Source organism: Dermacentor silvarum, chromosome 1 (genome assembly GCF_013339745.2).
Source record: "Dermacentor silvarum isolate Dsil-2018 chromosome 1, BIME_Dsil_1.4, whole genome shotgun sequence".
NCBI lineage: Eukaryota > Metazoa > Arthropoda > Arachnida > Ixodida > Ixodidae > Dermacentor > Dermacentor silvarum.
The window spans coordinates 421,714,729-421,738,820 of NC_051154.1; the positions used below are offsets into that span (position 1 = coordinate 421,714,729).

General features: G+C 47.6%; 1 protein-coding gene across 3 annotated transcripts in view; it reads left to right on the top strand.

Annotated features, from left to right (window-relative positions):
- The window catches only part of LOC119437625 (valine--tRNA ligase, mitochondrial-like), a 201,138-nt gene that overhangs the window by 88,500 nt on the left and 88,546 nt on the right, over window positions 1-24,092 (top strand). For all 3 annotated transcript variants that reach the window (XM_037704619.2, XM_049660745.1, XM_049660746.1), the window contains 3 exons: window positions 11,298-11,374; window positions 12,298-12,367; window positions 18,544-18,646. In XM_037704619.2, the coding sequence (XP_037560547.1) occupies window positions 11,298-11,374; window positions 12,298-12,367; window positions 18,544-18,646 (250 nt within the window). The remainder of the gene's footprint in view (window positions 1-11,297; window positions 11,375-12,297; window positions 12,368-18,543; window positions 18,647-24,092) is intronic.

Consider the following 24,092-nt stretch of genomic DNA (forward strand, 5'->3'; position numbering starts at 1 on the left):
TTTATGTCGCCGCCGGCGTCTTACTCATGACAATGAAACGGGCATTTATTGCACCTTTCATACACTAATGCATGCTAGCCGAATTACTACGAATAGAGCATTCACATGTGTGCGACAAATCAAGGAAGTCCAACTCACCGCGACCGGATAGCGATTGAATATGTTCGCCCCATGCTGTGACACCATCGCCTAGTCGTACTTGTGTTTGATCACGCGAACGCTGGCGAGTTCGAACGATCCGTCTTCGTCCATACCGGTGCCGTGCTCCTAGCCACGCGCGGGACGACCGCATCGCCCACCGATCCCAACCCGAAGAGGAACCGCGTTCTCTCTTTTGCGCCCGCCTAACCCCCCGCCGCCAGGTGGCGTTAGCAGCGCAACACTAGCGCCATCTCTCGTAATACGCTGTAACTCCGCCGCCGTAAAGTTACGCGACGAAGCCGGATTACGGGAGCCATGCGGGGAAAACAACATCAGGGGACGCATGAGAGTCGCGCATCCCCACATCCCCCCAACCTTAAGTCACTGCATACTCTGGCGAAACATGTCAGCACTGTCTAACGTCAACGCGTGCTTCGCGAACAAGAGGTAGTACATGCAGTAGGGGCCACACCGAGGAAATGTCCACACGCTTTCCATAACATGCAAGCCGACATTGTCTCTGGGGTTCACCGATGCCTTCCGTTGGTCACAGCACCAGCTCTGCAGATTCGACGGCACGACTCCTGCCCAGGACTCCGGAAACGGCGAAGCAGAAGTCTGCACGAGCAAGCGTCGCTCACGCCGACGCGCCCTGCTGAGGAGAGCCGCAGTAGCCGTTGGTGACTGCCGGCTTTTTTCCCAGCCGCCAAGCGTTGCGAGCCGGACATAGGCGGCCACCGAAGTCGCTTCGCCGCACTGGCCACAGGCATCTTTATTGCCAGGGGTGGCTCTTTCGTAGGCTGGGGCAGCAGCGCAGACGATGTGCAGGTGACAGTAAACCAGGGGTGACTCCGCTCACGCTGCGTACACTCAACGCACTCGACAAACACTGAAGTACAGGGTGCGTACAGGTCCTTGAAATCCTTGAAAACCCTTGAAATTGAAAAGTGCGTTGTCAAGGCCCTTGAAAGTACTGGAATTTTTTTCCTTCCTTGAAAATCCTTGAATTTCGTGAGCAATGCACTCTAATATCGACATTGCGACCTCCTTTCTGTGGTAGATGGGCGTCGATCTGACAAACTCCCCATTTCAGAAAAAATACGCTGTCGCGAGCACACATATGGTTCGGTAACCGTACAGAAAAAATAAAAGGCTTCACTGCGTCAAACCGCAAACGGAGCGAGAGACCCTGTGCCGCGCTTCGGTGCTGGCTTGGCTGGCTGTGTTTACGCTGCTTTCCTCACCCTATCATTCGTTTCACTCCTTGCCCGTCGGTCTGCCTTGTCCCGCTTTCACTCTTGCGCGAGGTGAAGTTAGTGAAGCTAAAGAGAGCTACAGTCAAGCAACTTTACCACTGATGCTCAGTGCCTTTGGGTGGAGGTTTGTTGTAATATATTTATGATAATATAAGTGCAATAACATTACTGTATTTTCCGTTCTATAAGTCGCACCGGTATATAAGACGCACCTGTTCTTTCGGTAAGCGATTTAAAAAAGTTACAGTGACATTTCGCTGTGTGAACGTGGGTCACGCGCAAGCGTATGGGTGCCATGTATTTCCACTCCAGGGGCATTTCTGCCGTTGTGGTTGCCGCGATGTTCCATATAAAGTCCAATGGTGATAACATCGTCCCCGCGCACTGTGTGCTGTATGTGCGAGTGAAAGCGTGCGACGGTGAGCCGAATCGCGCACAAGGGAGGGAGGAGGGGCTGCCTGTACTCTCGTAGCAACTGCGTAGTTTGCGCAGCGGCGCGCGCCGTATCTTGACAGTGATCTGCAGCTGTGACGACTTTGCGGTCGATCGACTCGCGGTCTGCCTACCGCCGCTTGCATTGCTGCTCCATCCTTCTCGAACGGCGCTCGGGAACTCGATCACAAGAACCAGGCACCTTGATAGCGCGCACAGACCCCGTAGCAAAAAAATTCAACCAGCGCAGTTCGCGTGGCCATAACATCGGATCCGATTTTGACGACAGTTTTTCTGGAAAAAAAAGTACATACATAGGTCGCGCCGTTCTATCAGACGCACCAACGAAAAATGAAAAAAAAATGCGTCTTATGCACCGGAAAATACGGTATGCTGAATGTTTTGGAGATGTTAGATGAATCAACGCAGCTAATACTGCAGAAGCCTGAGCAGCTGTTGTGAGTGTTCGCTGTGTTAACTTTTAATATTGCAGACTTGAGAAATGATAAAGACAATGCATGTTTTACAAAATTGCAATATACATCTATTTGTTATAATTTAATGGATGTGTAGCAAGACTACACCGAATGGTTTGGAAATGTTCGGTAAACTCGCCCAGATAATACTGGAGAAGTCAGAGTAGCTGTTGAGAGCATTCATTGGGTTTTGGGAACTTTTTTTTTTATTGCGATAGCAATTATATGGATACTTCAACCGGATTTCTGCCGTCGTCGTCGCCGTGAGGTTCTGTATAGATTCCAAGGGCGATAAAATCGTCGCCATGCGCCGTATGCATGAGTGAAAGCGCGTGGGGGACGCGCGCTATCGCGGAGAGCGAACGCACGGCGGAAAGCAAATGCGACCGTCGCGCGAAAGGCCCTGGGGATATGGGAGGGAGGGAGGGAGGGAGGGAGGGAGGGAGGGTGGCGGGGCGACGCTGTGCTATGGCACCAAATGCGTATTTGGTGTTTGTTACAAGATCGCAACGGCCGACGAATTGAAAAGCGGAACGGCGAAACTTTGAGCTTTCGAACGATACCAAGAAGGCGGCACTCGGGGGTAGGAAGTATGAAATATGGCTCCGTGAACTGTGGTGATTTTGCGCGATTTAAAGCTGTTTTCTCACCCTGCGCACTGACAAATTAATTTTTTTTGGACACTTTTAGTGCGTTTTCATCCAAATTATTTTGATACAGCGTAGATTAGGCGTTGCAGATACCGAAATGTGTGGTATCCAAAAATCCATTTTTCTCGCGATTTTCGCGGTCTGATCCCCGCGTCCCCCCTCAAACTCATTTGCACGGGCTGTATTCTCGGTCAGTCATTTTTGGGCATGCGATAAGTTTCGCAAGATTTTTCATGATTGGCACCAGTTGTGTTGGCATCTACAAGCATTGACCTGTCAGCATGCACACGCCTGCTCCCTATGGTGACCCCAATAGCGACCCCTTTAGTGGCAGCATTGGTCTCGGCGTAGCTTAAGGGACAGTGAATGTGTTCAACACACGTCATCTCCTGTCGAAAACGTCTAATTTAGGACTACCCCAGGAAGATTTTCAAGCAATAACCGTAGCTCACAACGCCTGCTTATAGTATTTAACCAATTCTAATGCGCACCTTATTATTCTTTTTTTTACCAAGAAAATTGGGCCAGAAATTGCCTATGCAGTGCAACCGGGTACGAAATCAAAACCGCCCTCATGGCATTTGTATGCTTTACCGAATAACACAAGTGTACTGCGGCACAGCTGACATTAAAAAACTGTGCGGTAAAGCTGACTTCAGAAAGCTGGTTACCATTGTGCAACACATATTAGATGCTTGCCCATTTTTGCTGCTAAAAATTTGTGTATGCATTAGATTTCTACATTTCTTAGGAGCTTTAATCTCATTTCTGCGTTAGTTTTTCTGCTTTGGACACAGCGGGTGCACGTTTGATTTGGGGGCATGTTAGACTTGGGCAAATACTGCTAAATGAATTGGCAGTGTGTATTGGCATTATTTCTGCATCTTGTTTAGTTCAACCCGCTGGATATTTTTATCAGTTTTGTCGGTTCCATCAGTGTCTAATTAACAAAAGTTGACTGTACACAGGCGCTTTTGCATTCAGCAACCTTCATTGAATGCGGTTGCTGTGGCCAGAACCGTCTACTTCATGCGCCGATTTCAGGGCTGCTACAGCTGTGCATACCGTATTTCCTCGAATCTAACGCGCACTTTTTTTCCCGATAATACAGGTCCACAAATTGCGTGCACATTAGAATCGAGTACGACCCTAAATCTGCGTTACCATATAGCCGCCAGTATTTCAAAATAGCCGCCTCGCACGTGCCTAGCTACACTCTAGCCTAGCTGCCGTAGCATCCTCCATGTGCTGCAGTGCACATGCTAAGGCATTAGCCTTCCCGTTTTCCGCGTCTGCTCTATCACTATAAAGTGCCGAGTTCATCATAATGCCGCATTTAGAAGGAAAGTGATCATGTGTTTGTAGATGGACGGAAATCGGGCCTCATCACGGGCGTTCGCAGAATCCGATACTTGCGTGCGGGACTGGCACAAAGAGGAGAGTATTTTCACCAACAAAGCAACGCGGAAGGGTTTTAGTGCAATGAAGCAGGGTGCATTTTGCGACGATCCACTTCGGCGATACGATCGCCTTGGCCCTATCATGAAAGCGATCTGCCACTTGGAGAGTCTGCCGTGCGCTGTGTTTTCGCCGAGTCGTGTTGAAGCGAGGCATGCTAGCACGAAGGTCAATTCGCTTGCCGCGCTTCGTCACTCCAGCGTTTTGACAGCGAGTTTCCGCGGTCAACGAGCGAGAAGTGTTCATGTTTGCTTGTGCGCGCGTGACACCGTGCTTGTTAATTTATTTAGTACAGTAGCCGACGGATTTTTCGGACTTGTTGGATATTCCGGACTTCATAGATGTACCGGCAGGATTCCCATAGCGCTAACGCATTTTCGCGACCGAATTTTCGGACGAATCCTAGGTGCCATTGTTCGATTTTCCGGACTAAATCGCCCGCTCCGAGCCACGCTACCCGATGTTGAAGGCCGCCATGTTGGATTTTCCGCTGGCTTGGCCTGGCTTGGCTTCCAGTGCCCCCCTGTATAGCCTTCAAGATTTGTAGACGCACACTATCCTCTCGTCTCCGAGGCCATGCCCGCTCTTCCTTGGCCGACAAAACGTTCCAAAAAGCGGCACTTGCTTTTTTTTTCGGTCAGCTCGGCACTATCATCATATCATTTAAGCGGAATCCGTTTTTTTTGGTTTGTTTTTCAAGTTTCGTTTGCGCCGTATGCTGTGTGCAGGTGAAAGCTTGCGAGGGTCAGCCGGCAACTGCAATTTAATCTCACGCACGCGAGAGAGGAAGGCGGCCGGAGGCGCGCGCGGAGTTCGTTCGCTCGCGGGGCACGGGGAGAAGGCGGCGGAGACGGTGGGGAGTTGCATTCAGCTCTTGCGGCTGTTGCTGACGGAGCTGCCGCGCAGGCACCGTATCTTGAAAGAGATCTGCTATGTGGCCGAAGTGTGCGCCCGCGATCTGCGATGGGTACAAAGGGCGTGCGCAGAGTGCCAGTAGCTTCGTATGCACCGTTTTTTTTCCTTTTTTTTCGACACTCGCGTTGAAGCGAGAGAATAGACAGCGCGAAGGTCAATTTGCCCGTGGTCATCGAGCGAGATGTGTTCATGTAACTTGTGCGTGCATGACACCGTGCTTATTAGTTAGTAAGCGCATATTTACAACTTTATACGGCCGTTAAAACTAGCATCCTTACTTCGTATCGCTGTCTATTAATTTGATATCGCAATCGATGCTCCGCCTTTTGGGCAAAACTGCGACGAGGAGATCGGCGAACTCCTCTTCCAGAAAAGACCAGTTCTGAAAAAGACATTGTGCCCTGTCGTGTGTCTGCGGGTGAAGCTCTTTTTTGGGAGAAGTCTTTTTGCTCAAAAGACTTCGAGTGCCCGTGTGACAGGGGTATAACACTTTAGCAAAGCCAGGCGAACCCATCACCACCGTTTTCCGAGGTGTCCGCGTCTTCCGTTTATTCATTGTCCATTTTTAGAAAACAAGTAGGTAGAAGTATAAAAGCCATTTCTTCTTCCCCTTCCATGGCAGGTAATAGTTAGACGGATTACTTGTTGGCGCTCCATAATTCTCCTCGCACGTGCAGGATATGTTGCAGAAGTCGCGGGGTGCTTTTCTCGTTGCGACGATAGATTGGGAGCGTAGGTCTCACTTAGGACGCGCAGGCTTCGGTGAGCCTTTCAAGGGCCAGCCCGGGTTTTAGCTTTGGTGTTGCCGTTGCCGCTTTGGTGTCCTGGAGGCACCGACAATAATACGAAATGATGAAATGTTATTACAACTTGTAAATAAAAGCTATTAAAGAAATATAATCACGCCTAGGCACAAACCTGTGACTCAGCGCTACCGCGCCCGTGTGAGGAGAATTACGGAACGCCAACTAGGAATTTACCGAAGGTCGCAGATGACATGCGAAATTGCGCAAAATGATCACTTTTGATGACGGGTGTGTGAATGAATGAACATACCGCTCGAAATAATGCGATAATGAGCGCGACCAAGCCGACAAACGTGCGCAGACTAGATGGATGTGGACAAAAGCGGCCGCGGCAGCCGCGGCGGTACCAAACAAATGTGAACAACTTGGACATGCGTGGAAAAGATTTTGCGCGCAAAGGACATGCGCGTCATTATACCGCGAGCTATACTGGCGCCCCCCAGCGGAGTATGCAGCGCCTACCGTCGCACCTCTAACCTAAGCTGCTTCGCATTATCGCGCGCGGAGCCTCAAGTGTTGCCATTCGTTGCGCAATCCGGAGAGGAGAGGAGCGTCGGAGAGGAGATAAGACAAGGAGAGGAGGGGGAGGAGGATGCGTATGCGCAGAGGCGAGGAGCGTTGGAGAGGAAAGGAGGAATGCCGAGAGGAGAGGAGGGGAAGAGGATGCGCGTGCGCAGTGCGGGTGTGGACGCCGCACGGCGGATGGATGGAGGGAGGGAGGGAGCGAGTGACATAGCCCCGACCATAAGCTCCTTCGCATCTAAAAAAGCATTACTCGTTCTTGCACGTATCTAAGTTTTCTAGTGCAAAGATGCAGCGAACAAGCTATTCCTATGGGAGTAAGTATAGCCTGGTCACATGTGCATTTTCACGTATATAGCCGTCCTTGACTTGTGAAACGCACTTCGCCCCGACGAGGACGATGCCATCTACGCTTAACGGAGATTAACGATTCACAACTTCTTCTCCGATCGGGCGGGTCATCTCAATGATGCGTTTTCGAAGACTGGTCCATTCAATACTGCGACGAGAGGCCGTTGCTCCAAACGCCCACTGTACCTGTCGTACTTACTGTGTTTTACTGCGCTTACTTTACTTTTGGCTTAATTTCTTCACACGCACACGTGAGGGGGGGGGGTGGGTCCCATGTTGTTTTATATACATGTACAGTCGCCGACCGTTTATTTGGACGCTGAAAATTCGGACATGCTCGTTTATTCGGACACCTTCGCGGCACCGCCACTCGTCCCATTGAAGTAATGTATAACCACGACCGATAGTTCGGACGCTCTACAGCGCGCCGTTCGATTTTTCGGACTCCGGCGGCCGGTCAGATGCGACGTCGAACGCCACGATACGGTCACGACAAGCTGGCCGCGATGTTTACATTTTGCTAGGTTGCCAGCACTGAAAGGGCGCGCTTGCTATGGTTGGATTGCTGGTGTCTAAATCCACGCAGCACCTACAAGTGTCAGTTGCCGATCTCGAAGGCTATACTTTTGTTGGCTGCACCTATTGGTTGTCGTGTTTCGGATGTAGCCAGTCCAGTATCCATTGACTGTATACCGCGGCCAAACAGCAGGCCAGGCCAAGCCAAGCCAGTGTGCTTGGAAGTCGGTGCTCGGCCTTTGCGTTGTCAGTTGTTACGTGACCTAGGCCTTGTCAACAGCTACCTTTCAAGTCTCGCTCTTTTGCTCAGTGCAGGGGTTTTCAAGTACGTTCATCCCAGGGAACCCTGCTAAGCTCCATAAAGTGCCAAGGAACCCCCCCCCCCCCCCCCGAATTAACCGAATGTCGAATTATCGAGGGTATCAAGAAAACAAACAAATGCTTCACTACGTCAACATGATTTTATTTACTCAATGAATCGTCAAATCTTGTTTCTATTTAGCACAAGACCAGTGCGGAAGCTGAAATTCTCTTTATCTCATGACTGATTAGCACTAGCAGCGGCGAAGGCCTCGCGACATCCTTCGCGGCGTGCGTTATTATCTGAGACGCTCTTTGCACCAACGGGCGCACATCCCGATTATTTTTTCACCACTCAGCTGCTCGCCAACAAATTGTCCGTCCATCACGATGTAGCCGGTGCTTTTTATCTTCGAGAGCTTTGCACTGAGTCAAAGCGAAACTACTGCTTGCAGCAACCGCTGCGGACGAAACCGCGGCCGCTTTCGACGCGATCATGGACGGCGACCTTGTGGTTCAGAAGGCAGGCGGCTGACGCACGCACCAAGTCAAAACGAAACTACTTTTCACTGCAAGAAGTGGGGACGAAACTGCGGTCGCTGTCGACGCTGCCATGGGAGGCGACTACGCAGTTGTGAAGGCACGCAGCTGATGCGCCCATCGAGTGAAAACGAAACTACTATTTGCCGCAACCGCTGCGGACGAAACTGTGGTGGTTATCGACGCGATCAGAGATAGCGACTACGCACTTACGGAGGCACGCGGCTAGCCGCCAACGCGGTGTTACTCGCGGCGATAAACGCAAGAAAGCTTTAAAGGCACAATTAAGCACGAAGCACTTCGGCGTTGCTGTCAGTCACGTGCCGCGTACGATTGCCGCTGAGGACCACGGCGATGCGGACTGCGCCGCTTCATTTCGGTTGGACGCTACGCCGTTCTTGCTCTTCTGCGGCGCGCATTTGTGGTGCTCCACGTTTTTTTTTCCTCCAACGTATAGGTCAGTGCGCACGCTATCGGCACCTACCCTATCTACAAATAGGAGAAAGGCGCATGGTGGTAAGTTACGGCCTCCGAGATTCAAGTGCGAAAGCTTAGGCGCGCTGCCCGTTCTGAGAGGTTGGGTGGCTACAAGCTGCTTGCGTATTAATTGCGCGGTTCGCACGTTGCTGTTACGCACTGAGATGTGCTTTTTGACACTCAGGCATGGGTAATGGAGGTTCTTTGGATCAAGCGCACCTCGTGTTCGCCGTTTTAGACACTTGTCGAGAGCGGGACCAGGGAAAATTTATCAGTGGCTCGCGAAACCCCGAGCAGGGGCCTGCGGAACCCACTTTGAGAACCCATGGAAGCCTTAGTGTGTTAGGCCTGGTTTGCTTGTTCAATCTCGTCCAGTCGTCGCGTAGTGCGAAATGGCTCCGACGCCTCCCGTGCCATCTGCGCCGACGAGACGCGGCAATTACAAGACTGTCTATAGCGATAGCCAGACACTGTCGGAAATAAGGCTGACCTGATCGCGCGTAAGCGTGCATCTGTACAGTCGCGCATTGACAATTTTTTCCGTCCACTGGAACCATAAAGGTACTTTTTTCTGGCGAATCCTTTTTTTCGGACTCTCGATTATTCGGATTTTTTCGCGGTTCCCGTCGAGTCCGAATAAACGGTCGGCGACTGTATAGAGTCCGCTGAAACTACCAATACTTATTATCGATCACGTCACGTAGAAGAAAGCAGACGCTTGCCCCCCCCCCCCCCCCCCGGTCGGACCAGTGAATCCCCCCCCCCCCCCCCCCCGAAAAAAATTTCTGGCTACGCCCGTGCCACTGGTTATCCATCCTATGCATTACGTGGCCTGCCCAGCTCCATTTTTTTCTCCTAATGTCAACTAGAATATCGGCTATCCCCGTTTGCTCTCTGATCCACACCGCTCTCTTCCTGTCTCGTAACGTTAGGCCTAACATTTTTCGATCCATCGCTCTTTGGGCAGTCCTTAACTTGTTCTCGAGCTTCTTTGTCAACCTCCAAATTTCTGCCCCATATGTTAGCACTGGTAGAATGCAATGATTGTACACTTTCCTTTTCAACGACAGTGGTAAGCTCTCAGTCAGGATTTGGTAATGCCTGCCGTATGCAGGCATTACCACATCCTGGGAGCATATACAGCAACTCTAATTGGGCTGATAGCGCTGGGCGTTGCTCCCAGATAGCTCGATGGCCGGCTGGCCCGTCATACTGCGCAGTGTAGGCAACGGTTTAAGGTGCTCATGCTCGCCTTTGTTGGCTGCATCGAAGTCGTTCCTGGCCACATGGTTTCTTAGCCTCATTTGACTCGCTGCCACTCGCTGATCACCAGCATTGCATGATGTTGCCGGTGAAACAAAAGCGCACTGCTTCTAACCAATGCGGCGATCGTTGCGAATGTGCCTACATCGGATAACGACATTGACGACGGCGGCAATGACGCGGTAGGGCAGGCTCGTTGTCCTCGCAGGCCCTGCAGATGATTCAGTCGCTCCGGGGCTTCGTTTTCGCGAGGGACATTCTGCTGCACTACGTGGAGCGCATGGATAGAGAAAGGTGTCGGCAAGCATCGTGTAGCGCAAGCAAAGCTAACGGACATGGGGTTTTATTATGCAGGCCAGTGAGAAGTTAGTGGTGAGATGCTTGTGTTGATCTATGCCCCAGCGTTTCTTCTGGATTTCTCAAGCTGCTTCTCGCATTTTTTAAAAGGCCCCTTTTGACGCCATCAAACCGATGCCTCGGCTGAGCTCGCATGTCAGTCGCCGCCCGTGACCCCGCTTTTCAGCTCTTATAACAGTGCCATTCTTGAATGCAGATAGCCGTGGCTTCTTACATGCGATTGGAGCGCGCAGAAAGCAGAGTTAAACAGTTAAACGAGTCAATGCAATCAGCAACCGGATGGAGGAAGGTGGTGGGGAGGGGCAGTCACCTACTCCCTGCCATTATAGTTTTCTCATAACAGCTCTGCCATCCTCCGATTTTGATTTTTTTCGTGCAACCCGGTTACAACAATTATCAGTTATAACAACAGAATTTTCATCGCACTTGAATATTGTTATAAGTGGGTTCGACTGTACTAATACAGCTCAATGCAATTTTCTTTTTAGTGTCGCTCTAATGAGCTTCAGAGGTACTAATAAAATTTGTTTTTCCTGATTGCACAGTTGCATTTTCATGGTTCTCTTAGTGTCAGAAGAATTATCAGCAGCTGCACTTTGGTGCACCATCATTTATGTGAAGCAGAAGTTAATTCCCTCGGTAGTTGTTTTCTTTCTCTGATACTTGTTGTTGCAGTAGGTTTTCTTCAACGTTTCGCACTTCAAGAAGCAATGATTGGTCAGTTTTGAATGTTGATAAAGATTTGAAACCACCAAATCCTTTGGTAGGGTATGCATGTACCTTCCATTTATAGAATAATGCCTGATTGCAAACTAATGTTGTTATCAAACACTGCAGGCAGTAGAGAGTGGAGAGCTGGTCTTTGAGCCTGACCACTGCCGGAAAGCCTGGGTGGAGTGGCTCACAAGAACCGAGTGAGTTGGCCTCTGCATCGAGGTATCTCTTTATACAGTCATCAGCACAGGCATGTTATTGAGTCAGTACACTCAATTAATGTTTTTGTAATCAAGTAAGACTATGGCCTTCATACGCTTCCTTTGTCCATTTAACCGTGTAATGCCAAGTGTATCAATTATGCTACGCTGAGTTTGATAAATTCCTATTTAAGCAGGGGAAAATTAACACCTGACATTAGTATGATTTTTGATACACGGGAGCGAGGTTTTAGTTCTGGATAGTCGAACAAAGATTTTACTCAAGTAACATTTTATTGTTTTTTGGCAAATTTACTCTGCATGGCCAGAAATAAAGGTGAACAGATTGTTCTCATCTTTCTTGATGTGGAATGAGGTTTCAGGCATTACAGGGTCAAAGCAAACTTGTAATTTTCCTTTTTATTGTGTGAGATCTTTTATGTGCATGTTTTTGTCTTTCATGACTGTACAGTGATGAGCACTTGTCAAGCGAGGAATGTCTCAAGTTGTAGCCAAGCTTTCGACAAGAGGACTCATCTTTGACGAAGAGAAGCTCCTGTGTCGAAACGTCTTCAGCCTTTGACATCCCTCGTTTAACTGCTGTTCATCACTTTAAGTGTTCATCTTGAACCTCAGTCTTGTTTGGATGAACAAACAGCTTCTTTCTTGTGATGGTGCTTGACTTCAACATAAATGGTGAAAGAGCACAAAGAAAGAAAAGAAAATGTGAGGGCAGGAGAGCTCCTTGCAGAGCTGGTCTTATGTCTGGTCTTTCATGTCTTTGTTCTTTTCTTGATGCTTTTTAATTGTCTTTAGCAAGAGATGAATCACCTAGCCCAAAAAATGTTTGTTAAACTATGGATGCTGTGCTGCTGTTACGGGTATTGGTCCTGTTTTGACAGTGTTATTGGCTTCAACTGCAGGGACTGGTGCATCTCTCGTCAATTGTGGTGGGGCCACCAGATTCCAGCCTACAGAGTGCTCAATGCTGACGTAAGCACATGGAAGGGGATGCTGTTCTGCTTTTCATTCTCATTTTCATTTACTTTTGTTGCCTAGCCACATATATTGAACAAGCCACTGTGATAGCTGTTGCCACCTGCTAGAATTAGTTTGCAGCCATGCACGTGCCACAGTGCAAAATTATGTAAGCCTTCTTATGGAAGTCTGTCTATCTTTACGTACTACAGTCGAACTTTGATTAAGGGGGGACGTGGGTTCTAAAAACCTTTTCTTTACTTTTGGTTTTATCTGAACTAAACTTCACTGTTTAGATCAATTTTTCGCACTGATTTCAAATCTATAATTAGTTTTTTGATAGCTACACTAGTTCAGAAAGTATTAAAATCTGAAAATAAATTTCATGAGTACTTGATGTAATAGTTCAGCGGAAATCCGCTAGGTGGAGATAAGTAATTAAAGAGAAACTGAGACATCCACCCAAATGTAGCAATTCGCTACTATGGAAACCCAACCGGGTTCCTCGAAAGAAAACCTCGCAGTTGAAGAAAAATTCGTCCTGGTCCGGGACTCGAACCCGGGACCACCGCCTGAACTCGAAGCAAAGGCAAGTATATGATGTAATAGTTCAGCGGAAATCCGCTAGGTGGAGATAAGTAATTAAAGAGAAACTGAGACATCCACCCAAATGTAGCAATTCGCTACTATGGAAACCCAACCGGGTTCCTCGAAAGAAAACCTCGCAGTTGAAGGCGGTGGTCCCGGGTTCGAGTCCCGGACCAGGACGAATTTTTCTTCAACTGCGAGGTTTTCTTTCGAGGAACCCGGTTGGGTTTCCATAGTAGCGAATTGCTACATTTGGGTGGATGTCTCAGTTTCTCTTTAATTCATGAGTACTTCTTACGGGGCTTTTTGGCAATTTATCGTTGTCAAAGACAAAAAGTAAGAGCATGACTTTAATGCCAAAGACTTGCTCTAGGGGGTGATGCTATTTTTATTTGTTTGAAATCATTGTAAAGGTAAGAAAGGAGACCAACATTGACTGTGAATATATTTTTCTTATTTTCACTCATTGTTACTTTTGATTGTAATTTATAGAATGATGCTAGAGTAACATAAATAGCATCACCCCCTAGATTATTTCATTACGAATGCGCAGATACAAAACTTGTTATTGTCACTCCACAACATCATAGAAAAAAGCCCCGTAAGACTGAGTGCGGTGTGTAAAAACATCGAACTGAGAAAAACGCATTTGAAGTTTAGACAGCTGCAACCTTTTATAGAATCCAGCTACAGCAATATTAATGACATCATTTCGTAGCTCTATTCTTCACGAGAATAACTATACTAAATATATGACTGTACCCTGCCAGAAAACTGGGAAGAGCTTGTCATAAAGCCATGTACTGCCCCTAAACCAGCATGAGAAACTACATTTACCACTTCATGTGCCCATTCCAGTGGCCTGCAAGCTAAATGAATACAAAAATTGTATAATAAAGTAGCCTTTCCATAGACAAATAAGCTTACACAATGTTCAAGTCAAAATCACGCATTTATGGAATATTTATTGAATGACCAAAATTGATTACTGTCATTCAACAACACTTCGCTCTACAGCATGCCAGGGCTGTATATGCAGGGTTCTTTGCTGGCTTGTGCCGTTTTGAAAGCCTAACCTTGGTATCACTACTGTCTAGATGCTCATTTTGCGACTTCCGAAGCTTTTGCGACTAGCAGCTTGAATTTCCGCTCCGCTTCGTTGCGCACTATGATGCCAGACATTCCTTCAAGATCGCCGCACTTGTCGCGTGCTCAGCCTACTCGCCCACTGAATAGTAAGCCGGGTACCGCTGGATACGCTGGTTGACGATCCGATGACATCAGATGGGCCACAGCTATGCCCAGTAGAATCAACGGCGATGTTTATGTGCCGCTTCGGACGCAACAGGTGGTTCCGGCCGTTCCGCTCGTGCCAACCGTTCGGGCAGCGCGCTGAATAGTACGCCGTATCAACGTGATCTTGCGCTGAATAGTATGCCATATCAACACAGTCTTGGGTGCTGCTGGACGCGCTGGCTGACGATCCGATGACATCAGATGGGTGTCATCTGATGTCATCTGAGCTATGCCCAGTAGAATGAACGGCGATGTTAGATGCGCCGCTTCGGACACGGTGGTTCCGGCCGTTCGGGTAGCGCGCCTTCGTCCGCGATCTTCAGCCGTGCGTTCGATGGACGCTTTCATTTCTTTCCGTAAGATTAACCAACGCCTCCTATAAAGACTTTATAGGAGGCATTGGATTAACGCGTTATCTTCAGGCGAGCGCGAGACGAAAAGACGGTGCGCGAGCCGCGTGAACACAAGCGTAGCAGACGACCGCGAGAAACCGGGGAGATACGGCGGCGCATGCAAAAAAAAAAAAAGCAAAATGGCCACCTCGGTGGGCGCGCCAGCCAATGGGAGGCGCGAGACGGGGGGCTCGCCTTGTGCGCGCGTGCTCCGCCCAATCAGAGGCCCGGAACCACCCTTCGGAAAAGCAGCGAGAGCGGTCGTTCAGCTTTAGCGGCACCATTTTGAGCTGGCCCAAAATGCTCACAAAGAAAACAGCTACAAAACAAGCCCAAGATGGCGGCGGTCGGTTGGCGGCTGCGCCCGCGGTGCGCGCGGGAAGTTTGACCAAATTTTGCCTGCCGCAGGTCATTTCGCGTCTCCCGTGGCGTTTTGAAAGCCGATCTTTTCCTATTTACTGATCGAAATCAGGGTTAATAATTTGAGGGCAGCTGTTTGAAGGCCCAAACATTCCTAAAATGCGTTTTTCCAAAAATCAATTTTTCGGCGGTTTTTTACCATTCTAGAACCCGCGTCCCCCCTTAAATGAACATGGATATAACGAATTATCAGATGTAGCAATGTAAAGATGAAATGTTTCTAAATGATATCAGTGTGTAACAAATGTATGCTTATACAGTAGTTTCTCGATAATTCAAACTCGAGGGGACCCCAATATTTTCTTTGAATTACCAGAAGTTCTCATAAATATGACTCAGGGCAACATACCAACTTGTGTTGTAATGAAACATTCACATATATTTAGGGATGGGCGAATATTCAGTATTTTCGAATATTCGATCGAATAATTCTATATTCGTTATTCGCTTCGATTCGAATTCAGGCATTCGATATTTTCGAATTATTCCTCACTCTCGAATAGGTAGCCAGAAACTGCGGATGGCCAGTACACATCTCGGAGGCTATGCTTTACGTCATGGCAGCCATACATCAACCATAAATCTTGAAGGCTATACATTTTTGCATTAAAGAGCCGAAAATGTGCGATGCAAAAGAGCAGAAACGGCGTTAGCGTACAACCAAAACGAAGCGGTGGAGTCTGCATCGCCATAGTCATCAGCAGAAATCTTATGTGAGTGACAGCAGCGACGGAACGCCTCGTGCCTTTATTGCGCTTACCACCGCGCATAACCTTGCGTTGGCCGCGGGATTTCATAGTTGCCATCCATGGATCGCGTCGATAGCTGCCGCGGTTTCTTCCGCGGCAAAAAGTAGTTTCGTTTTGACTTAATACGCACGTCGACCGTGTGCCCAAAAGCTGCATAGTGGTCATCCATGATCGCATAGATAGCGACCGTGACTTCGTCTGCAGTTGTTTCAGCGAAAGGTAGTTTCGTTTTGACTCGGTGCGTGCGTCGGCCGCGTGTCTTAAGCACCGCAAAGTCGCCGTTTATAATCGCGTCGATAGCGGTTGCGACAAACAGTTGTTTCGGTTTGACTCAGTGCAAAGCTGTTGAGGATGAAGAGCACTGGCTTCATTGCGATGAATGTGCGATCTATTGGTGGTCAGTGTACTGGCGAAAAAATGATCGGGATGTGCGCGCGGTAGTGAAAAACGTGTCGCAAATTATGGCGCGCACTGTGGCCGTGCTGCGAAGGAAGTCGCGAGGCCTCAATCGCCGCTGCGAGAGCCAATCAGTCACGAGATGACGAGAATTGCAGCTTCCACACTGTTTTTGTGCAAAATAGCAAAAGGATTTGCTCATCTATTACACTAATAAAATCATGCTGATGTAGTAAGCAATTGCTTATTGTTTTTTGGATACCCTGATAATTCGGCATTCGGTTAATTCGGACATTTTTTTGTGGTCCCGTGAAATTCGAATTAACTAGGTTTTACTGTAATATATGATATATACTATTCAAGCTATTCGATTCGAAATTATTCGACCAAATCGCTATTCGCTTCGAACCTCAATTTCAATATTCGCCCATCCCTACATATATTCAATAATACAGTCGAACTCATTTATAACAAATACAATAGTTCTGCGAAAAGTGGTCGTTATATCAGTAGTAGTTGCCAGATTCTAACACGCCCCCGAATCAAATGTCGATTTATGTGTGCTGATTTATCAAATTCTCGACTTTTTATGTGTCCAAAGTAGAAAATTAACATAGAAATGATTCTAAAGCAGCAAAACAAAGTAGAAATCAAACGCGCAAGCAATATCTTAGCAAGAAAAAATGAGCTAGAGTCTAATATGTGTTGCACAAGGGTGGCCGGTTTCCTATGTCAGCTTCGCCGCACAGTTTTTTTTAAAGTCACCTGTGCCACAGTACTTCTGTGTTATGCTCTAAAGCTTTCAAATGCCACGAGGGCAATTTTTGGTTAAATTTTCTTGGGGGGAAAAAGCTTAGCATTAGAATCGGGCAACTATACCATAATCAGACATTGTAAGCTATAGCTATTGATTGAAAATCATCCTAGGGCAGGTTGAAAAGAGGCGTTTTCGACGGGGGATTTTTTAACGTTTGTTCAATGCATTCACTATCCCCTAGGCTCAGCCAAGGCCGATGCTGCCACTCAAGGGGTCGTTAGTGAGGTCACCATAGGGGTCAGGCATATTCATGCTGACTGGTCAAGTTTGAATTATCTAGTGAAGGCCAATTTTAGGATGATATAATGAAAGTTTGGGCCCATAGAAATGCATGGGTGCGAGCTGGGGCCTTCGGTCGGAACCTAAATTAACTGAAAAATCAAATTAACAGGAGTTGAATTAACAGAAGTCTACTGTAATTGATGTGCATTTTGTTTTCATTGTTTTCATGATGCAGCAGGTAGTGAATGAAAGTTGTTGATATGTGTTTCTGTTACATTTTCCCAGCTCTTATCTTCTGAAGCACAAGTCTCATTTAGTGTTCACAAGGTCATGTGTATTAAGTTTCTGTTTTTTATGTTTCTCTTTCCGATTGTTATGTTCGAAAACTGTGGCTGTGTACCACCAATGCAGCATCATCCGGTGCCAGTGCCTGCGATGATCACTGCATTTCTCCACTGAAAACAGTCGATTTGCAGAAACTGCTAAGCAGTGCAGAAGGTCATGACCAGTTACTATCTCAACATGTCTTACAAAGCCGAAAGCTAAGAGGAGATAGAAAGATGAAGATATGAGGGATCATCCCGCACCCACGTTTGTGGACATTCTCTCGTACCTTCAATAATGTTTGCCAGTACTTGATATACAAAACTGTGTGAAAACTGAAAAAAGGCTGCGAGTGCTCAAAAAGAGGATGTTGTTATTGACGGTTCTACCCGAGCACAAACACGGAAATTATAAGCTTCACCTAGTATGATTCCTAGTTACAATCGCTCCATAAAAGTGTTCAGCTGGCAATTGAACCGTTAGACAGCGATAACGAACTTTGCAGAACAGGTTGTCAATAGTTATTCAATTCCAAGTAAGGTTTTGTGGGAGAGTAGCCTTTTCCCATATCTGTAGTGCTGCTCCAAGTGTATTATCATATGTGATGTTTTCCCAGATCATAATTTCTTTTCGTGTGCTCTTCTAAAGAACATATCAACATGGTTCTATTGTAGTTGTGGATTCTTTGCTTAGCTTGCTTAGTCCATCATGCTCCTTGGGGGAATGTGGAAATGATGGAGGCCTGCTTTCCCCAATTTATTTATGGAATGTGACTCTTTGTGCTACATAGTGCATAACACATCACACACGCTGCGATAACATTTTGTGCATGTATGAGGTGATTGTGGCCATTTTCTCGCTGATGTCTGCCTTTGGTTGCATGGGTTGTCAGTGTATCAGCATGACATTACGCCTCTGAGAACCCTGTCCTTAAACTGTAGGAGGTTTTGGTCATCTGAGAGTGTGTCGGGCATTCCACTTGTGCAGAGCGAGGACGTGTGGGTGAGCGCGGCCACTGCGCAGGAGGCAGCTGCCAAAGCAGCTGTAAAGCTGGGAGTTGAGCGGGAGGATGTGCTCCACCTGCGACAAGGTAGCTACTTCACGAGACTGTTATTTAAGGCGAAAGCCTTAATATCTCGGCGTTCAGTCGACCTTCAAAATCCTTGAGCAAAAACGTGTCAACTACATGAAAGCTACAAAAACTATCATGATTAATGGCTCATACCCCCGTAAGCACTCATACCCTAGTAAGCAAGCAAGATGGATGATAAAGTGAATTAAGTGAATGACTAAGCAAATTATGAGGGATGACTAAGTGAATTAAGTGGATGACTCGGGCGAGTTAAAGGCAGTTAAAACGGGCCAAAGCATGACTCGGCATGAGTGAATGACAAAGCGAGTTAAGAAGAATGACAAAGTGAATTAAGAGGAATTGAAGTGAGTTAGGAAGGAGGACAAAGTGATTTAAGAGGAATTCAAATGAATTAAGATGGCTCAATGTGTCTTAAGTGGAATCAAAACAAATTAAAGAGTAATGAAAGCAAACTCAGCAGAATCAAAGCGAATTAGGAAGGAGGACAAAGCGATTTAAGAGGAATGAAACTTAATTTAGATGAATCAGTGAAATTTAAGTGGAATGAAAGTGAAATATGAGGAATCAAAGCAAATTAAAGTGCATTACTAAACCAATTAAAAGAAGGACGAAACGAATTAAGAAGGAGGACGAAGCAAATTAAGAGGAATCAAAGCAAAGTTAGAGGGGTGCAACAGCTGCGCCAATTGCACCATTTTGATACAATTTCGTATTTTTGCGCCACGCTGCGCCAAAACGCCCAACTGGCCACAAAATTTCTCGGTTACACTAGTTTTAGCGGGAAATAAAGGCCGCGTTGGCAACTTGCAGCTTGACACACCATTACAGTACCAGTAGCGCAGATGAGTTTCAAAGTGCCCAGACGAGACGTTGGCGTGTTTGATGGTGGGCGCCGAAGAATATTTTCGCTGCTGGTTGCAGTACGGTGTGTTGTATATGAAGTAAAATCTCGCGAAGACGCGGAGTGCGCGTTGCTTGCAGCAACGAAAGTAGTTCACAATTGCCGCATTGGCTCAACAAGATCCTCGCCGTATCTGTGCACGCAGTCACGAGCGGAGCAGGTGCGAATACTCCACGGGAAATTCACTTGTGCAGTACAGCAATCCACCTGGCACTGACGGCTTGAGCTTTGTAGGCGATGCAATGCACAAAACTAGTAAGGGTTCGGTTCCACGTGGCAACAGGCACCGCGGTAATGAAACGGTGCCGATTTTCGCTGTACACCGCCGAATCGCCAAAAGATTGTCAAGCAGTCGCTGCATGTTTCGACTACTGCCGAAACATCGCGACATATCGTCAGAAAAAAAACAAAAAAAAAAAACAAAAGGTAACCACTCGCCAAGAACTACATGTGTACTTTCCACGTGTTCGGCGGGAAAAGTTGCGTGCAGTGCACTGCTGGGGCGCGATCGAGGTTGTTGTTCGGAGCGCACGTTCAATTTCGCCGGGCGCGGCCTACGTCAGCCGTGCGCGGCGAAACTGAACGCGCGCTCCGAACAACGATTTCCGATCGCGCCCCTGCCCTCACGTACACTGCTAATGTGAATTACCATATATACTTGTGTAATGAACTCACTTTTTTTTTCCCCAGAAATCCAGTGCAAAGTTGGGGGGTGCGTTTATTATGCGGGGCAAATTTTATGGCGTCTTATGAGTAAGTGTTTGTGAAGCTGCTCCAAATTTGGGATTTAGTGCTCCAAAACTGTGTTTTTTTCTCCTTAACCTGCTCCAAATTTGGATTTTCCTGCTCCAAAAGCAAGATTTTCCTGCTCCGAAAATTGCTCCAAATCCTATTTTGGCTGTTGCACCACAGCATAGCGAATTAGGTGGAATCAAAGTAATTAAGAGGGATGACAAAGTGATTAAAGTGGATGACTCAGCGAGTTAAGGTGGTTGACTCTGTGATTAAAGTGGCTAATTAATGCACCTAATTACTCTGGCTAATTAATGCATCGGCACTTGGGCTTTCGCCTTCAAGTCGTCTTAGGGATAACATAAGGGACCCTGTGAATTTTGTTCTTGTGTTCATGCAGAGAGTTTGCTTAGGCCACATAGGGTTACAACTGCTTCACTGCTCTGCTTATTAAGAGTTACCTCCATCACTTGCTTGCATTAAAAGGCCCCTCACCAGGCCCCATCGGTAATGTTGGTTATACACTGGAAGGTATAAAACACCGTCTATGGCTGGGAAGCGTTTTACCAGAAGAATTTTTCGGATTGTTAGAGAGATAAGAAAAATTGAAATACCGCACTGCCACATTGCCAAGAGGCAAGCTTCATTGCCAACATAGACACTCTGTCACTTTCCCTCGACTACCGTCCACAAGTGACAGTCCTTCCCTGCCTTCTCCCACACCGAAGCCCAGTTATCATGCCAAGTTTATGTTTTGTGAACTCTGCTTAATTTTTTTATTTCTTTATCTTCCTTGTTCGCAGCATGGCACACTTCTAGCGGCAGCTTTGCACAATCTGCATTAGATGATTTGCCGCGAAGTCACGTGCCTTAAAGGGGCCCTGGGTTGCTCCCGAGAAAGCTTGTTGGACAGCACTGATAGCAGCATATGATGTGGTGATTTCGTTCACTTCGTGTCATGGACGTGATGTCGAAGTGTGGCACTATGATCATTGGTTAAAAATGTAATGTGCAATTTATATTCGCACAGTATTCGAGTACTATGAAAAAATGATGGCATCACTTTTTAGAATCATTTCAAGTATCACCTACCGCAGGGGTTCTCAAGCATGTTCGCTCCAGGGAACCCTGCTAAGCTTCATGAAGCGCCAAGGAACCTCTCCCCCCCCCCCCTTGAATTAACCGAATTACAATGTCCTAAATAACCGAATGTCGAATTATCGTGGGTATCAAGAAAACAATAAACAAATGCTTAACTATGTCAACACGCTTTTATTTACGCAGTGAATCAGCAAATCCCGTCCACTACAAGACCAGTGCAGAAGCTGAAATTCTCATTTCATGACTGATAAGCGCTAGCAGCGGCGAAGGCCTCGCGCACGTACATCTCGATTATTTTTTCGCCAGTCAGCTGCTCGCCAACAGATTGTCCGTCCATCGCGATGTAGCCGGTGCTCTTAATCTTCGACAGCTTTGCACTGAGTCGAAGCAAAACTACTTCTTGCCGCAACCGCTGCGGACGCAACCGCGGCCGCTATCGGCGCGATCATGGACGGCGACCTTGCGGTTCAGAAGGTAGGCGGCCAACTCGAGCACCAAGTCAAAACGAAACTACTGTTCGCTGCAAGAAGTGCGGACAAAACCGCGGTCGCTATCGACGCTACCATGGATGGCGACTACGCATTTGTGAAGGCACGCAGCCGACGCGCGCACCGAGTGAAAACGAAACTACTGTTTGCCGCCACTGCTGCGGACGAAACTGCGGTGGTTATCGACGCGATTATGGATGGCGACTATGCATTTATGAAGGCATGCGGCATGCCGCCAATGCGGTGTTACACGCGGCGATAAACGCAAGAATAAAGTCTCTAAGGGCACAATTAGGCACGAAGCGCTCCGGCGTTGCTGTCAATCAAGTGCCGCGCCCGATTGCCGCTGAGGACCATGGCGATGCGGACTGCGCCGCTTCGTTTCGGTTGGACGCTAGCGCCGTTCTTGCTCTTCTGCGGCTCGTATTTGCGACGCTCCGCGCATTTTTTTTTCTTCATTTTTTAATTCCTCCAACATATACGTCAGTGTGCACGCAATCAGCACCTACGCTATTTACAAACGGGAGAGATGCACATGTTGGTAAATTACGGACTCCAAGATTAAAGTGCTAAAGCTTAGGCGCGCTCCCCGTTTTCGGAGGTTGGATGGCTACAAGCTGCTTGCGGATTTACTGCACAGTTCGCGCGTTGCCATTGCACGCTGTGATGTGCTTTTTGACTCTCGGGCATGGGTAATGGAGGTTCTGCGGATCGAGCGCACCTCGTTTTCGCCGTTTTAGCCACTTGGTGATGCGGAACAACGGAAAATTTATCAGTGGCTCGCGGAACCCCGAGCAAGGGCCTGCGGAACCCACTGAGAACCCATGACCTACCGTATTTACTCGAATCTAGCGCGCACTTTTTTTTTCCGATAATACAGGTCCAAAAATTGCGTGCGTAATAGAATCGAGTACGGCCCTAAATCTGCGTTACCATATAGCTACAGCCTGGCTAGAGTGTAGCGAACTTAGCTACACTCTAGCCTAGCTGCCGTAGCTCCCTCCATGTGCTGCAGTAGACGTGCTTAGGCATTAGTCTTCCCGTTTTCCGCGTCTGCTCTATTATTATAAAGTGCTGAGTTCATCATAATGCGGCATTTAGAAGGAAAGGGATCATGTGTGCGGAGATGGACAGAAAGTGGGCCTCATCACGGGCGTTCGGAGAATTGGAAAGTTGCATGCGGGACTGGTGCAAAAAGGAGAGGATTTTCGCCAGCAAAGCGATGTGGAAGGTTTTCATTGCACCGAAGCAGGACGTATTTTGCAACGATCCACTTCGGCGATACGATCGCCTTGACCCTATCTTGAAAGCGATCTGCGACTTGGAGAGACTGCCGTGCGCTGTGTTTTCGCTGAGTCGCGTTGAAGCGAGAGGCATGCTAGCACGAAGGTCAATTCGCTTGCCGCGTTTCGTCACTCCAGCGTTTTGACAGCAAGTTTCCGCGGTCAACGAGCTAGAAGTGTTCATGTTTGCTTGTGCGCACGTGACACTGTGCTTGTTAATTTATTTAGTAAGTGAATGTTTGCAAGTTTTATACAGTGATAAAACTGCTATCGCAATTGATGCTTTGCCATTCAGGCGAAACTGTGGCTTCTTTTATTCATTGCAACTTTAGTGCACCGGGAGTAAATCATGGTTTTTCCAAATGAGAGAAAGTTGTATTTCTATATGAGAGCATGAGGTGCGCGGTACTGCAAAGGATCTTTGTTGTTGTTGTTTTTTTTGGTCACGGAATACAGGTGCGCGTTACAATCGAGGGCGCATTAGAACCTAGTAAATACGGTATTGCCCCAAAGTGTTACATTTGCGACTTGCTGTTCCAAGCTGTGTAAAAACATAAAAATGCCTCAAACTGCACCCATGCTGCTCCAACACACTGAGCACAACCACGAAGGGTTGGTGTTCAGGCCACTTTCAGAGCAAAGTGGCAGCTAAATAAGTAGCCTGGGCTTCGTAAACTTCATCCTCAGGATATCGGGAGTTCCTGCAGTTGCCGAGCCTCACACCCTTCCAGCCTCCGTACCGCTGCATTCGCATGCAATAATGCGCGACCATATTAGTGCGCCCATGAATCCGTGTTCGTATTTTGTCGTATTTTGTTTTGGATGAGAGTTGTGTATTTCTTCATACTTATCCCTTGTGGCACCAACAAGCATATAGGCACCGGGCGCGGGATGAATTTGGACCGGTGGCGCCTTCGTGCGACGGCGCGTGAATTAAT